The sequence below is a fragment of the Salvia hispanica genome, chromosome 5 (genome assembly GCF_023119035.1).
Source record: "Salvia hispanica cultivar TCC Black 2014 chromosome 5, UniMelb_Shisp_WGS_1.0, whole genome shotgun sequence".
Classification (NCBI taxonomy): Eukaryota; Viridiplantae; Streptophyta; class Magnoliopsida; order Lamiales; family Lamiaceae; genus Salvia; species Salvia hispanica.
The window spans coordinates 515,776-532,345 of record NC_062969.1 but is presented as its reverse complement, the minus strand read 5'-3'; the positions used below and the strand labels follow the sequence as shown (position 1 = coordinate 532,345).

The 16,570-nt window shown below is 35.5% G+C and overlaps 4 protein-coding genes and 1 long non-coding RNA gene across 7 annotated transcripts; 4 read left to right on the top strand and 1 right to left on the bottom strand.

Moving 5' to 3' along the window:
- The first annotated feature begins 59 nt into the window (after positions 1–59).
- Positions 60–2,016, top strand: LOC125190958 (glucan endo-1,3-beta-D-glucosidase-like). Its single transcript, XM_048088391.1, has 3 exons — positions 60–201; positions 435–881; positions 1,772–2,016. The coding sequence occupies exons 1-3, from the start codon at positions 111–113 to the stop codon at positions 1,801–1,803; spliced, it is 570 nt and encodes a 189-aa protein (XP_047944348.1). The 5' UTR covers positions 60–110; the 3' UTR covers positions 1,804–2,016.
- A 2,511-nt stretch (positions 2,017–4,527) lies between these two features.
- Positions 4,528–5,604, top strand: LOC125186864 (36.4 kDa proline-rich protein-like). Its single transcript, XM_048083341.1, has one exon. The coding sequence runs from the start codon at positions 4,531–4,533 to the stop codon at positions 5,377–5,379; it is 849 nt and encodes a 282-aa protein (XP_047939298.1). The 5' UTR covers positions 4,528–4,530; the 3' UTR covers positions 5,380–5,604.
- Positions 5,605–6,230: 626 nt separating this feature from the next.
- Positions 6,231–7,577, top strand: LOC125187096 (bifunctional adenosine 5'-phosphosulfate phosphorylase/adenylylsulfatase HINT4). Of its 3 annotated transcripts, none has more exons than XM_048083616.1 (2): positions 6,231–6,416; positions 6,922–7,577. In XM_048083616.1, exon 2 carries the CDS (start codon positions 6,939–6,941, stop codon positions 7,380–7,382), a length of 444 nt encoding a protein of 147 aa, XP_047939573.1. In that variant the 5' UTR covers positions 6,231–6,416; positions 6,922–6,938; the 3' UTR covers positions 7,383–7,577. The 3 variants fall into 3 exon arrangements, with proteins under 3 accessions (XP_047939573.1, XP_047939572.1, XP_047939571.1); XM_048083615.1 differs by having other exon boundaries at positions 6,232–6,416; positions 6,890–7,577; XM_048083614.1 differs by having other exon boundaries at positions 6,233–6,416; positions 6,887–7,577.
- A 927-nt stretch (positions 7,578–8,504) lies between these two features.
- On the top strand, positions 8,505–9,746 carry LOC125186526. Its single transcript, XR_007170461.1, has 3 exons — positions 8,505–8,580; positions 8,915–9,006; positions 9,411–9,746. It is a non-coding gene; the product is annotated as an uncharacterized LOC125186526 (long non-coding RNA).
- A 3,348-nt stretch (positions 9,747–13,094) lies between these two features.
- LOC125188084 (receptor-like protein EIX2) lies at positions 13,095–14,096 on the bottom strand. Its single transcript, XM_048084823.1, has one exon. The coding sequence runs from the start codon at positions 14,094–14,096 to the stop codon at positions 13,095–13,097; it is 1,002 nt and encodes a 333-aa protein (XP_047940780.1).
- Between the last annotated feature and the right edge of the window lie 2,474 nt (positions 14,097–16,570).

Sequence of the window (16,570 nt, the reverse complement as noted above, 5' to 3'; positions counted from 1 at the left end):
GTGTATAAATTATTGCTTCTGTTGGGAGCAAGCACATGTTCTTCACAAACTAATCCATATAAATTGCCTCCACATACACAAATTGATTTCACACACAATTCTCAATCTCAATGATGAAGCCAAGAACTATTTCTCTCATCAATCTCTACATTTTAGCCATTTCCACACCATTAGCCTTCACCAATTGCATATCAAGCTATGGTAACACTTCTTTCCCACTATACACAGTCAGTGGCGGAACCAGAAAAAATTTCTAAGAGCTCCGTTTTCTCAAATTTTGTCTTTTTCCATCAATGTATAGAGAAATTCACTTATTGGCTTCGATTTTTACGTCATTTGTTAAATTAACGACGTTAATAATGATTTTAACGTCGTTTCTATTTTTTTTTCCTAAATTCAATTTAACTAATATTTCGATCGATATTTTTTTCTAGATCCGCAAAGCATAGATGACTCAATCAAGAATGCAGCCACAACACAAAGTGCTCAACTCCAACCTACTTCACCATATCAAACTCCTCAAAACTACCCTCCATTGTGCTCGTATCCGCCGCCGCCGTCGTCGACCCTCCTCCCGCCACCCGCGCGGGCCCCGACTCCGCCGTCCCTAACACCTCCGTCGCCCTCCGCGAAACCCGGCCACGGGTCGTGGTGCGTGGCGAAGCCCTCGGTGCCCGCCCCGACGATCCAGCAGGCGTTGGACTACGCCTGCGGGTCGGGCGCCGACTGCGGGCCCACGCAGCCGGGCGGCGCGTGCTCCCAACCGGACACTGTGGTTGCGCATGCTTCATTTGCTTTCAATAGTTATTGGCAAAAGACTAAGTCTAGTGGTGGAACTTGTGACTTTGGAGGCTCGGCTATGATTGTCAATGTTGATCCAAGTAAGTTTTTGTCCCCTTAGTTTTAATAATTGTAGAAATTAAACAACATAACATTATACAATATCTTCACAATCAATCATTTTTTTTTTCTATTTTTCATCCGTCCACAAAAATTAATTGCTTTAGTGCCTAGTACTTTTTTTTCATCTTAAACTAAAAACATTTCAATTATTTCATCTCTATGGTATTATATTAGTTTTATGTTAAAACTCGTGTCATGTAATTAATTAGTAATAGACGGAGAGAATAGTTATTACAATATGTTAATTACGATATATATGCTCAATATAGTGATAAGGTATATAGTAGGAATCTCAATCTCAAAACAAATTGAAAAAAAGAAAGAAAGATAAGAGGTAAACATTTCTTAACACATGTATAAGGAATAAATCTAGAATTTTATGCTGTGTGTGAGTTAGAGTTGCATATAAATGATCATACTATATATTAAATTGATCTACTCGGCATTAAGCTACCTAAAATTTTATTTGGGATACATTTTAGAGCATTTCCAAATTTAGGTTCCAAAGTATCAAAATTGATTAAATAGGATACAATTCAATAAATAACGATAATGTATAATATATTTGATTTTTCAGCCTATCTATAAATAGAAACATAAATTATTGTATAAAATGGGCTACCAAATCAACTACTCAATTGTTAAAATAATACCAGGCCCAATAAGACTGAATCCAGTTTGGGCCCAATATGAATTTACTTTGGGTCTCAGCCCAATATCATAATAAATGTACCTTTTCATATAATATACAATTGTAAGAAGCAAATGATAAATCCCATGCAATATAAAAGTTTAAGTTGAAAAGGTTTATCATAATTAAAATAAGTAAATTCAGCTCTCAATGATGAAAATTTCACATTTTGTGCAGGTTATGATCAGTGCCATTTCCTCTCCACCTGAAGTCCCAAGGCACAATAAAAGATCCTACAATCGATATGTTTAAACAAATTTGCTAATTGTTGTATGCAATTAAAGAAATGCACATTTGTTTAAGCTCTACAATAATTTGTAGTTTAGGTACAAGAGATTTATGTTATTTCTAGTTTTATAATATATATTTTCCCAAAAAGCTCTATGCTACTCCATAATTTTATTTATTTGAATCGAATTATATGTTAATAAGTGTTTTACATCGTTATATAAAAATCCACATTAATTATCTAATGATTAAAAGAATACAGTAAAATCTCTATATATTTATAATCTGGAACCATGGATTTTTATCAAGTTTCTATAGAATGTTAGCAATTCTAGTTTTAGATAGAGTGAGTGTGACAAAATGTTTAAAGTGTATTCATGTATTTTTTGTAACAAATTAGCAATGGTTCATAACTTTTTATTCCAAAAATAGAGAAGAAATCACACTTACAATACATATTAACAATGTGTTTTAAAATATTAGAAGTACTATTAAAAAAAATAGTGAGAGACCTCTCTTCAAATTTATTACTCCATATAATTTATCACGGGGAGTGTTAGGGTGCCACCACCTCTTAAAATAACACCATACAACCATTTCTAGCCAATCTTTGTATACGTGGACGAATAATAAGCTGCCACGTGGCCAAAAAAATAAAAAACCCCAAAATAGACGGTCATCAATATGCTACACCTTATACAACAATTTTTCTCGGCCAGCAATATCCGACACATTATACAACAATCTATAGATTGCTGTGTAGCGTTTATAATATTGCTGTATATGTGGTGTCACGGTGTCACTTTAAGAGGTGTTGTCATTTTAACACAAACCATTTATCACCGTATTGAAACATAAATATTTTTAAACTAAGTGGACCCAAATCAAAATAAGAGAAAATTCATAATTTTAGGAAAAATATCAAACCATCAAGTATTAATAATTTACAAAATTAGTCTCACTATATTCGAATTTTCCCAGCTACCGACAAGTCGAAACAAATCTAGATTTTATGTAAGTTGGCAAAGGTTTGTGGTACAATTCATTGAGTGAGATGTTACATTGAAATATTGTACACTATTTTGTCCTTTGAGTAAGTGATTGAGAACCAATTAAAAAGCTAGTAAACGAAACTTGTTTTTATTTGTATGAATGGGTAAGTCACGGGCGAAATAGTCATAAATATCGATTCCCTCTTTCCTCTAAACTTTGAAGAATTGGAGCCAAGTAGCCATAAGCTACCCTACCTTGTTTGGAGCTTAATATAAGTGTACCCAAAGTCATTGAATGTAGTGAATAATGGCCAAGAATTTTGTTTACCATTTTTTTGTGTTCCAAGTTTTTTATTCATCTAATTTTGAGAGATTGATGAGTTGGAAATTTAGAAACCAGTCATCATAGAAGCATCTTTTACTCTAGACGAGATGATGCTGAGAAGTTGAGATATGAGATGATGATGCTCATGATTTAGTTATAATCTTTCAAATTCTAAAGGGGATGATACTTAAAATAATCTTTTAAGTTCTAGACCAGATGATGCTAAAAAGTTATAGGTGGTCTGTCACGATGATATGGGACCTAGTGTGCAAGTTTCGGACCGATCGGCTCATGCAATTACACCTACGCACCAAGGAGCAACTATCACTCGACCAAGATGCAGAGTGGCTATCACGAAACGTTTCGAGTATTATGTTATATTATTTCTTTATTTTGAGTCGAATGTAATTATAAGTTCATTTTTTTCATTGTCTATTGTTTCTCATAAAAACTCTATAAATAGGTACACTCTAGTGGGAGTGTTTTCAATTATCATCATAGTATAATTAATATTATCAGATCTCTCATTCATATCTCTCCTAACCCTAATCTTTTCGAAACCCTAGTTTTCAAGTCTTCCTTTCTCGTCTTTCTCTTGTTCACCCATTGCAAACGATGCCGCCCCCTACGTGACTGGCGATCTCTTGCCGTCGTCCGCCTTCAGGGTGTATCACAAGCTCCACGAGAGATGATGCTCGTGATTAAGTTATTCTCTTTCATGTTTAAATAAAATGATGCTAAAAAGTTAGAGACCATACAAGATACTATTACTTATCAAATTTCAATGTGTTACAATCTTAACTTATCTAGAACGATTACATCAATCTTCAAGGGATAAAATTCAAGATTTGTATATAAAATCGAGCGGTCCAGATCAAGGGAATGAATCCCCTCGTCTATGAAACATGACAAATAGATAAAATATTGATTCGATAAATAGACCCCACTGATTTTGACTCTCTTCTCCTGTTTTTTTCTATTTTTCTTTGATTTATAGTAGACCTCACAATTTGGGGTCAAGACCTGTCTGTAAAATCGCAATAAATTGGAAATCTATGATTTAACCAATTAAAGAATTATGATTTTTTGATTAATTAATTATTATAGTTAATTAGGAATTAACTAGTTTCAATTTCCCACCAAAATCAATACTAGCATTACTCCAATAATTCAATTTTAGCACCAATTACAATCACGATTATATATTTAGAGTGGATATTTGTTGTGCACCAAATACAAGATCTATATATGCCTTTCAGAAATATAAAACAAAATTAGATAACTTTCTCTCAATAACTTTACAATCAAAATTATACCAAGTCAAATTTAATTTAGAGATAAATTTAGTACAAAATTATTGAGTCCTTAATAATTAGGTGGACCCTCTCTCAATGTCTATAAGTAGCATGGTGCACCACAACATCATATGCAACATCTTCAACATGGACAACCACAAAATTGCTCAAATCATACTATTTCTCAATTTAGGAACTCTTCTTGTTACTATAGCATGTCCAACTTGTGAGATCCCTACTCCTCCACCAAAGGTGAAACCACCACACCCCCCTAAGCCTCCGGCGCCGACACCAAAGCCAAAGCCAACGCCAACGCCAACGCCCCACGTCCCCAAACCACCGACACACCCGCCACATGTAAAACCGCCGTACCACCCCAAGCCAACACCTACCGTCCCGCCAAAGGTCAAGCCACCACCCACGGTACCCAAGCCACCAGTCGTCCCAAAACCACCCGTTGTCACTCCCACACCGCCTGTCGTGCCTAAACCTCCAGTAGTCGAGCCACCAGTCGTACCAAAACCACCCGTTGTCACTCCCACACCGCCTGTCGTGCCCAAACCTCCCGTTGTTGAGCCACCGGTCGCTCCCACACCTCCCATTGTCAAACCACCACCACCACCATCAGAAACTCCGTGTCCACCACCACCACCAACGCTACCGCCACCACCACCAAAGGCATCCGACACGTGCCCAATCGACACCTTGAAACTAGGTGCGTGTGTTGACCTATTGGGTGGCCTCGTGCACATAGGGGTCGGGCCAAGCGCCAAGGAAAAGTGCTGCCCGGTGCTCGAGGGGCTAGTGGGGCTGGACGCCGCCCTCTGCCTATGCACCACCATCAAAGCCAAGCTTCTCAATATCAACATCATCCTCCCCATTGCCCTAGAAGTTCTTGTTGGCTGTGGCAAAACTCCACCACCTGGATTCCAATGCCCTGCTTAGTTATTAAGGTTGTTACAACTTCTTTTTATTTCAAAATTTCCTAATACTTTTGTATCAAATGTTATTGTTGTGTCTTGATACCATAAAATGGGATCTTATTCAGTTTTGAAACCAATATTGAATAAGAGACTACTTAGATTGTAGACACAAGTGTTTTCTTATGTATTTTTTCAATTTCAAAATGTATGCTAGTGTATACATAAATTTCAATTTCAGTTTCGACAACTTGAATACTTGCAAACTAGCACAAATTACTTGTCAATGTGACATGCACAACAGCACAAGTGGTGTTAATAGTATTAAAATGAGCATTAGAAGAGCCATTTATCGCCAACATTTATCTTTAAAACAAAAATACTCACATAATATATAACTAGCAATTATATAATTAAAGTTTTGATATAAATACTCAATTTTAAATATAGTAAAAGGTCTAGGGCATGTTAGGGTGCCACCACCACTTAAAATAACACCATACCACCATTCCTAGCCAATCATTTGTATACGTGGACGAATAATAAGCTGCCACGTAGCAAAAAAAAAAAAAAATCGGCCAGCAATTTGTTGTTCTTTATCCAGCAATTTTTCTTGTCCAGCAATATCCGACACACTATACAACAATCTATAGATTGTTGTGTAGTGTTTGTAATATTCTTTGTGTAGCGTTTATAATATTATTGCTGTATAAGTGGTGTCACGGTGTCACTTTAAGATGTGTTGTCATTTTAACACAAACCTAGGTCGATATACTGGATCGATTTTAAATAATTAGAATAAAAACTTTTTAATTATGTATACACATTAGCTCTAATAAAAAATGAACGTACAATAAATGAAATGTAAAAATCTAAGTTAGCGCAAAAATCAGTCATCTGAAAAGAGAATAAATAAAAAAGGAAAACAAAAACAAATCCCTAAATCCCCAAATCGTCCGCGGCAGCTGTTGCGTCTTCATCCACCGCCACGACCACCGGAATAGGGCGGCTCGCCGCCGATCCTGACATCGGCTCATTGTGATTCGTGTTTCTGTGCCCGTGGTACTAATTTTGCTTTTCCAGCTCTCGCTCTTTTATGATGATGTTTGCTCTCTGATTTCGATTTTGCTTCAATTTTGAGCTGAATTAAATTCGTATGTGGCAATCTGATTTGATTCTGGCATTTTCCAGCTGATCTGTGATAAAATGTCAATTTTTATTTTTCCGATTAGGCAGGAAAAAAGAGAAATTCGGTTGATATCGAATTTTGAGCTGAATTGAATCAATCACTGTTGCGGATTTCGTGAAATTTCCATTGATTTGTTGGTTAATAGCTTCATAAACAGTCACTCTTTACGATTACGATTCCGATTCCCAATTCTCTACCTCTGTTAATGAAAAAGGAAGAATTTTTGTTGTGATTTTGATTTGGAGTTCTTTATCTCTGTTAATTAAAAAATATCATTCAGATTTGCATCTCTGCAGTTGAATTCTATTCAATCAAAACTCTAAAAAAGGGGGTTTTTTTGTAGAAGAAATTCTAGAGATATGGAATGAGTGAATGCAGGTTCCTAGAGTAAGACAATGGCCGGAGCTCTATCGTCGTCGTGCATCTTCTGCCAAATCACCCGTGCCTCGACCCCGGCCACCATCCTCCACCAGGACGACAAGGTGGTCGCGTTTCAGGACATCAATCCGTCTGCGTTAAAGCATTATCTTGTCATCCCGGTCGAGCACATACCGACTGTGAAGCAGCTCCGGAGGAGGGCCGAGGACTTTGCTCTGGTCAGCAACATGCTGGATGTTGGCCGGGCTCTGTTGGAGAGAGACGCGCCTCACGCTGAGCAGTATAGGTTCGGGTTCCACCAACCCCCCTTTAACAGTGTCGACCACCTCCATCTGCATTGCTTTGCACTTCCATATAAGCCCCGATGGAGAGCTGTGAAGTACTTGTCTCTAGGGCCGTTTGTGGGGTTCATCGAAGCGGAGAAGCTGTTGGAGAGGATAAAGCCGGCGTCTTCTCTCTGAGGCGCCCGGTTACGGCTTCTGTGGATGCTACTCAGTGAACTGATTCATATATTGGAATTGCTCTATAATTTACTGGTTTTCTTGAATTGTTGTAGTCTTGATTTTAGCATATGTACACAGATTACAATTATTTTTGTCAATTAGGACAAATATTTGACATTTTATTTTGTAGAAAGCAATGATCTCTCATTGAAATTCTTGGAAGTTAAACAACACAACACTACTATTTGTTCATCTCACATTTGATGGCTAAATATGATCAAATTAGATTCTTTCAAGCAATGTAGATGGAGTAATATTAACATTTTTCTACTCATATATTTTTCATACATGAAATAATACCAAGATATAGTCTAGGATTGAGTTGTGAGATTATTTTAGTCATAGAGAGTTAGCTATAACCAATTATCTCATGATTATTCATTTAGAATTGAGTTGTGAGATTCAATCTCATGAACCAAACACACTACATATTTAATCTCGGCATATAATCTTGCAAACCGAACACTCCCTAATTGTATCATCAGTGAGCACATGAATGTATCTTGGAATATACAAATGATGTAAAATACAAGATTTGACAACTTTCCGTGTTACTCCGGATCCTAATACATTTCCTACTCCACTCCTCACAAACATAAAATATAACGGTGGGGACCACTATCATGTTTGTGAGGAATAGAGTAGAAAATGTATTAGGATTCGGATTAGGTGATCCTTCTGGGATCATAGGAGATACTCTAGATATCATAATATTATTCCTCAACCTGTATGTATCTTCCCAAATTTATAAACAAAGTTTAATACAATATTTTATATTAATTTAAACAGAAAAGACAAAAGAGCATGATAGTCTAATAAGATCCTATTTGTGACTAAGTTTTGTGATTTCATGAGTTAGAAAGCGTGCATTTCAATTAAAAATGCGAATAATATTTTAATACCTGAATGATGTGTAAGAGAATACATCTCTTCTTGAAAAAGCAGTTACTGGATATTATTTGTTTACATTTTTTAAGAAAAGAATGAGTTGTCCTATCAAATGGACAGCACATGATTTATGAATTATTTATGACAAATTGATTACATAATCTCCTATATAATCTTTGGGTACTTTAGATCTAAAATTTAAAATTCACGCCTTTTTATTTTTCTGTTGATATTCAAACATTCAAGCTTCTATTTGAGAGAGTGTGAGGTAAAGATCTATACTGATTTACATTTCTTTTCTATGTTGATTTATCATGATTTTTTGTGTAATTGCATCTAATTACATTTGAGATTTTATTGCATTAATTTGTAGTTACCATATGTGATAATGTCACAAATACAATATTCTTGATTGATAATTCGTATGGAAAGTGATGATTTTATACATGTAACGTTTAAATAAATGTATTAACATTAAAAAATATTATGCTCCATTCATGGAATTTCGTAATTTGACGTCCGGAATTATTGAAATTAATTAATATAGTTACCATGCTTAACAACCATTTGCTCTATATATATTTGACTCTCTTTTTATGCAGAAGACATCAGTATCAAAAAATCCTCAAGAAAATGGCTAAAGTTGTTAGATCTCTGTGGTTGATGCTTGTTGCAATCTTCATGATTTCAATTGGTATAATTTCTATACTATTGTTTATTCATCGTATATTTCTTGTTAGTAGTTTATTATTGCTATGACATGGATGTGATCAAATGAAAACTCTAAATATTGTACAAATTCAAAACTATGATTTGGACCATTGGAAAATGTCAACAGATCACAAAAAAACATCAACAAGAAAATATCAATAGAATTTCAACGGCAGTCAACGATTGATGCTGTTTTGATATTTTGTTGATACTGTGTTGACATTAAAATTTTGAAATTTTACACTGCGTTGATATTGTATTGAAACTGTGTTGAAGCTGGGTTGAAGAGTTTTGAGTTTGTATTTGCATTTTATCACTACCCTACTATGGCATTTGAATTTTTAGAAAATAGGTATCATAATTTTTGATAATTTTTATTTTTTGCAGTTCTGCAAACCCCAAACATGGTTGAAGGTAGGGAGGCGATGCAAGTGAGGAAATTACAAGAATGCCCCTCTCGTTGCACGAGCGATGCGCAGTGCGTTAGCTTGAAGTGTGGAGTGAGATGTTTGAGAATTTCAGCTCTTAAGAGCATTTGCTCTGAGATTTAGGTTCAACTTTTGTTAATCTGTGGCAAAATGAATGAATCTCTATTTTTTATTCTGCAATTAAAAAAAAATATTACTGCTATTGTTTTTTTCTGATTGTAAAGATCTCATTGTTATGGAATTTGAATGAAGCTATTTGGTAATGAGAAATGATTGAAATGAATTCTCTATTTTATCCTGCAAAATGAATACTATTTTTTATCTGATTGGCGACTCCTGATAAAAGAGTAACATTTAAAGAATGATTAAAATGGATCCTGATAAAATAGAGAACTCATTTTGCTTCCGATTGAAGGATAAACATTTGCCTCAAATTAAATAATTTCGAATCATAAAATTCTTAAAATCAAAACCATGTATTAATATATTCTATATCAAATTTTAATTTCTTTTAATCTTAATTTTTGGAATGTCGAACTGCAAATCAAAAAATAATCTCATGTTCTTAATTCATCTACTTAATATTATATTTTCTCTTTCTCTTTAAATAAAATTTTGAAAGTATAAAAAATATGTACCTTATTAAAATTTGTATTTTGGATTGTAATGATACATAGTTAATGTTCCTAAAATTAATACTCTTATATACAAATAAACGGTTTAGTATATCAAGAGGCAATAAGGTACAACATACAAATTTAATCACAAATAAATACAGTAGTATAATATTACTCCATGTTTAAATCCTTTAATAATATAATGCCATATATCAAAATCTCATTTTTCTGTATTGGATATACAGTTTCTGTTAAGGACCTAGATCCTTAACGATCCGATAAAATGGAAAAATACCAAGATAAAGATAATCCGGCGCCCGTGAGGGCCGGCTGAGATAAGGATCTGGGCAGCTGTGTGCGGGTTCCAACCCGTTGGGCAACGGCTACAGATCAGATATACGTTCCGGCTGTGCGCGGAGACCTTCCGTCGGGTAGCAAGTAGGGTAGGGAGTTATGGATTCAAGGCAATTTGCAAGACAATTGACCAAAATAATATATTCATTATTGGATAATTAAATATGATAACAAACTCTCATATTTATAATACTAGAATACTACCCTAACTTATTGAATAAGAAAACTAAGATATGAAAAAGATATGACGAAACAAAAGATAACTAATTAATTGTGATTTTCCTAAGATACAGATAGTATCAGTTTCACTCTGTATTAATGTCCATTTCCTGGCCTATCATTTATAATTATTTCAATATTTGATCAAATGAATCTACATGAAATATTTCGTATACTTATTTGATAAAATGAATCTACATGAAATTATTGCTATACTTATATAATTACTAAATTAAATTATCATTTCTGCTATATATTTTGCACAAATTTTGCAGAAGCTTTTAAAATCCACCAAAACTCAGTTATGGCCAATATTAAAATCCTCCAGTTTATTTTATTTGCAGTTTTCGTGGTTTCAGCAGGTTTGCATTTCTATTCAATATTTCGAATAAAAAATTCCATTATATTGCATCCAATTATGTTAATTTGTTTTTAATGATTCATATTGAACGAAGTATATATAGGAGTGTATATTTTGGTCGGAACAGAAGTAAAATATGTTATTTATGTTTTAAAATGGTAATTTATTTTTCATATAATGTTTTGCAGTGATAGCAATTGTTGAAGCTAGAGATTTTCAGGGAGGTGTGAATTTAAAAGGATGCCCTTCCAACTGCACCACTAATAATGAGTGTTTACAAGCAAACTGTGGAGTTAGATGTGCCAAAATATTTCCTTCTAAAAATAGGAGTGTTTGTTTAGATACCTAATTTTTGTTTCTGATAATTGGAAGAATACAAAACAGTGTCCTTTTTAGTATGTATTTTAAATATGACGAAAGTTTAATTTGCCAAAAGTAAAACTCCAATAGTATATTTGAGGTTTTTATGTTGTGAATTTGTATTATTTGTCACTGTTAAAAAATTGAGGTAATGTTCAAAATTGATCATGAATAATAGTAGCATTATAATATTAACTAAAATAAAATGTAACAAGAAACTAGTTCGACTGTTCGATATTAAAATTCTAGAGTGAGGTGTAAATGTGAAAATAATCAAAAGTCTTGAAAAATTAATTAAATTAAATAATTAGTTAAGTTATTCTTAAAATGCCGAAAATATTGGTTTGACTAACGGTTCTAATTCATGTTTTTTAAATAACCCTACGATTACATGCCTATTAATATTAATCTATCTTGTTGACTCTCTTGACATGACTCGGAAAAAACCCGACAAAGAAAATCCGAGACAAAGCTTATATATATGATATGCTCGACACACGATTACATTTACAAATTACAAATTACAAATTACGAAGAAGGATAATATATATTCTAAACTAGAGCTTATAATACGCTCGACACGATTCTGTTTATAAGACTATTGTTTTTACGTACAATCGCCAACGGTACTCTGCACCGCATGCTCGCCACCGATGTGTTCCCTTCGGCAGAATTTTTGTGATTCCGACGCCGGAAAGAAAAAAAAATGGCAGAACAGGAAAGGGACATTACAATATAACATAATCTCTATATACAAGATTATAAAAAGTAGGAAAAACACTTAATTTGAAAATTATAAAAACACAATATTATATTCTCACAAATTAAATTACATGACCAATATATTGATGAAATGTAAGACATCAAACCACTTAAATTATGGGTTGTATATTGTAATACAAGGTACGAAAACTATTCATAAGCAACAATTGCTGTTCCTTTCTTCTTGTACCAGCTTCCCACTTCTCCCTATTCACAAAGAAAAGACAAATAGGATACTATTATTGAGAAAAACACATGTATTTATAGCTGAAATTATACATATGGCTAAATCATGATTATAGGTATTGTATGTCAATAAAGTTATCACTTTTATGGATAAACATATAGGTTTGTGTTAAAATAACACCACCTCTTAAAATGACAATGTGACAACGCTTATACAGCAATATTATAAACGATATACAACAAAATTACAAACACTACACAGCAATCTATAGATTGCTGTATAGTGTGTCGGATATTGCTGGTTAAGAAATATTGCTGGTTAAAGACCAGCATATTGCTGGCCGTGTTTTTCAGAATTTTTTTTTTTTTTTTTTGCCACGTGGCAGCTTATTATTCGTCCACGTGTACAAATGATTGGCTAGGAATGGTGGTATGATATTATTTTAAGGGGTGGTGGCACCCTAACATGCCCCTAAACATATATAGTTAAACAAATGAAATGGTTAAAATTGAATTGAAGTGTAGTATAATTACCTGGTAGTATTTCAGTTTCTTCTCAATTTGGACACAAATATAGCAATCCTCACATAGAACCAATCTCCAATGGCATCAAACAAGTTGAAGAATGCAATTCTCCACGATTTCTTCAGTATGAAAGTACCAACAACTCCCCAAAATCCAATTATAAAACCAAAGCCCGTTGATATACCAACTTCTTGCATAAATGAGAGGCTGTTTCCATCTTTCTCATTCGTGTTTCCCCCCGAACTGGTGGTGGATGGCTTCAGGCTATCTTTGGGGCATAACGCGAGAGGGGACCCACAAAGCCTCTTATTCTCGGCATAAGCAGATGCATTGAAGCTTTGGAGTTGAGTGCTCGTTGGAATTTTTCCATACAAATTGTTGTTCGACAAATAAGAACAGACAAGTACTGTAGTTGTGCCAAGGTTGTCGGTATTTTTCCGGACAATTGATTGGATGATAGATCAAGACATTCTAACATCTCCATATCACCAATATGTGACAATATATTTCCTGTCAACCTATTTGATGATAGGTTTAAGGAAATCAATCCCTTCATATTGGTAAATGATTGGGGAATGTTTCCACTCAATTTATTACTTGAAAAATCAATGAGTTTAAGAAGCTCGAGATTTTTCCTGTATTCGGATTCCCGCCCCTTCCATTGAATTGATGAAAACTCGTAGTATCTTATGTTAACATGGTTTGGAAGATTATCATTGTAAGAGAGAGATAAAACAACACCCGCACAATTTAGATCCGCTGGTATATTCCTTTGAGTCATAAGAGTCAAATTGTTGAAGCAATCGGGTATTATGCCATCCAAGTTGTTTCTAGAAAAGTCTAGAATTAGAATAGCAGTAAGATTGCATATCTCAGAAGGAATACTGCCATGAAATTTGTTTGTGCCAAGGTTTAGAAATTCCAAATCAGATATTTCGCCAATCCAAGTAGGAATCTCTCCTGCTAACTCATTCCCTGCAACATCAACAAACACCAATTCTTGGCAACGTCTCAAAGTGGAAGGAAACTCTCCAGATAAACTATTACCACGCAACTGTAGCACATTGAGGCCATGTAAAGATCCGAAAGAGCGAGGAATTTCACCCCAAAAACGGTTGTTAGCCAAATTGAGAGAGACCAAATTCGGCGTTTTATCCCAGCAGTTAGGAACATCACCAGCCAACTTATTACTAGAGAGGTCAATTGAAGTAAGCTGGCCGTGGAGAGTTTTGCAAATGGATGAAATTGAACCAGAGAACATATTTCTACATAACTGAATCATAGTAATGTTGAGAAAACCGGGCAAATTTTCTCTCAAATAGTGAAATGAACCGATTCAGTAATTTTAGAGTTAACCCAATGGGGTCTACCTCGATAAAATTACTTCCCCAAATAAATTCTCTGGAAAGACTGGTGGGGACACTGTCCTCTCTTAATTACCAGACTCCAAACAGAATTTATCAGTCGGTGTACAAAACACTACTACAAACCCGCAAATAATATTGAATACAATATCACAGCAGAAAAGCAAACCCAGAAATAAATGCGGAACAAAATAAATAATAAAGAAAGAACACACCCGAAACTTTGATAACGGAGTTCGGCCAAATTGCCTACGTCTCCGAGCACCCTCTGCAGAGCCCACTTATATTTAAATGGAGAAGAGAATACAAATTTGAGGTGTATTACAAATGAGGGAGGAGTGCTCCTTTTATAGGCAGCTACTCCCCCCAGCTTCTAACTCCCCTTCGATGTGGGATGAAAATTTTTGACAAAAAGTCAAATATTGTAGGCCAATATTTAACAAATCTCCACCTTGGCAAAATTTCAAATCCCACTGGACACAAATCTTCTCCATCCAAACAAACCGACTCGCGGTGCTTTCATATTGGCGCAGTCAAGCGCCAGCTCCAAATCGCAGAATATTAACCAAGTCCAAACAATGTTCAAACTTGGCTCTCGTCACCACCTTGGTCAACATATCTGCAGGATTCTCCAAAGTCGGAACCTTTCTGATGACAATTTCCTCTTCTTCGAGAATTTCCCGCACAAAATGATAGCGAACATCAATATGCTTCGTCCTTGCATGAAAGACCTGATTCTTTGCTAAATGAATAGCACTCTGGCTGTCAGAATATACTTCAAGTTGTTTCTGACCAACACCCAATTCTTTCAGCAACCCATGAAGCCAAATTGCCTCCTTTACAGCTTCAGTAATAGCCATATACTCTGCCTCTGTCGTAGACAAAGCTACCGTTGACTGCAAGGTAGACTTCCAACTAACTGGCGCACTCGCTAAAGTAAACAAATAGCCAGTAGTAGATCTTCGCTTATCCAAATCACCAGTATAGTCGGAATCACAATATCCGACTACAAAATGACCAAGTGATTTATCCTGCTCAAACAACAAACCAATATCTACAGTATCTTTGATATACCGCAGAATCCATTTCACAGCTTGCCAATGACCCTTACCTGGATCATGCATGTATCTGCTCACAATACCAACGGCATGTGAAATGTCGGGTCTTGTACACACCATTGCATACATCAAGCTCCAACTGCGTTAGCATAGGGAACTTTCGCCATATATTCTCGCTCATCATTTGTATTTGGAGATAACTGAGAACTAAGTTTCAAATGAGGAGCAAGTGGGGTACTTACAGGTTTGGAATCATCGTTTATACCAAAACGCTGAAGTACTTTGGTCAAATACTGCTTCTGTGTCAGCCAAAGCTTGCCTCCCTCTTTATCCCTTGTAATCTCCATGCCGAGAATCTTCTTGGCTTCCCCCAAATCCTTCATCTCGAACTCCTTACTCAACTGAGCCTTCAATCTGTCAATTTCAACTTGGCTCTTTGATGCTATTAGCATATCATCAACGTATAAGAGTAGGTAGATGTAGGACCCATCTTGAAGTTTGCGCAAATAAACACAGTGATCGTATTTGCTTCTTGTGTACATCTGATCCTTCATAAATTTATCAAACCGTTTGTACCACTGTCTTGAAGACTGCTTCAATCCGTACAACGATTTGTTCAACTTGCAAACCCAATTTTCTTTACCAGCAACCTTGAATCCCTCCGGTTGGGTCATATAGATTTCCTCCTTCAAATCACCGTGTAAAAACGCGGTCTTCACATCAAGTTGAGCTAGCTCCAAATTCAACTGCGCTACCAAAGCCAACAAAATTCTAATAGAGGAATGTTTAACAACAGGAGAAAATACCTCATTGTAATCTATTCCCTCCTTCTGGGCGTAGCCTTTAGCTACCAATCTTGCTTTGTAGCGAACATCATCTTTGTGAGGAAATCCCTCTTTCTTTGCAAAAACCCATTTGCATCCAATTGCCTTCTTGCCTTTCGGCAACGGCATCAGCTTCCAAACCTTGTTCTTCTGAAGAGATTGCATCTCTTCTTCCAAAGCACCTTTCCAACCATCGCTTTCTGAACTTTCAATAGCTTTTGAAAAGATACCTGGAACATCATCAACAACTGGAAGCGCATATGCTACCATATCCGCAAAACGAGCAGGTCTCTTATTTTCCCGCCTCGTTCGCCTGACTGCAATTGGCTCTGATTGCTGCGAAGGTTCTTGGGGTGGAACCTCTTCATCATCTGACTCTTCTTCTTCCGTAGGAGAGTCATTTGTGGTGTTCGTAGTCGGGATCACAACTGCATCTTCGAACTCCACCTGCTTGGGTGTATACTCCACCTGCTGCGAAGTATCACTACT

Bases quoted from the DNA above. Each gene is read 5' to 3' on its own strand.
- LOC125190958 (XM_048088391.1), top strand. From the start codon at position 111: ATGATGAAGCCAAGAACTATTTCTCTCATCAATCTCTACATTTTAGCC. The intron at 202-434 runs GTAACACTTCTT...ATTTTTTTCTAG, and splicing joins CAATTGCATATCAAGCTATG to ATCCGCAAAGCATAGATGAC. The intron at 882-1,771 runs GTAAGTTTTTGT...CATTTTGTGCAG, and splicing joins GATTGTCAATGTTGATCCAA to GTTATGATCAGTGCCATTTC.
- LOC125186864 (XM_048083341.1), top strand. From the start codon at position 4,531: ATGTCTATAAGTAGCATGGTGCACCACAACATCATATGCAACATCTTC.
- LOC125187096 (XM_048083616.1), top strand. From the start codon at position 6,939: ATGGCCGGAGCTCTATCGTCGTCGTGCATCTTCTGCCAAATCACCCGT.
- LOC125188084 (XM_048084823.1), bottom strand. From the start codon at position 14,096: ATGTTCTCTGGTTCAATTTCATCCATTTGCAAAACTCTCCACGGCCAG.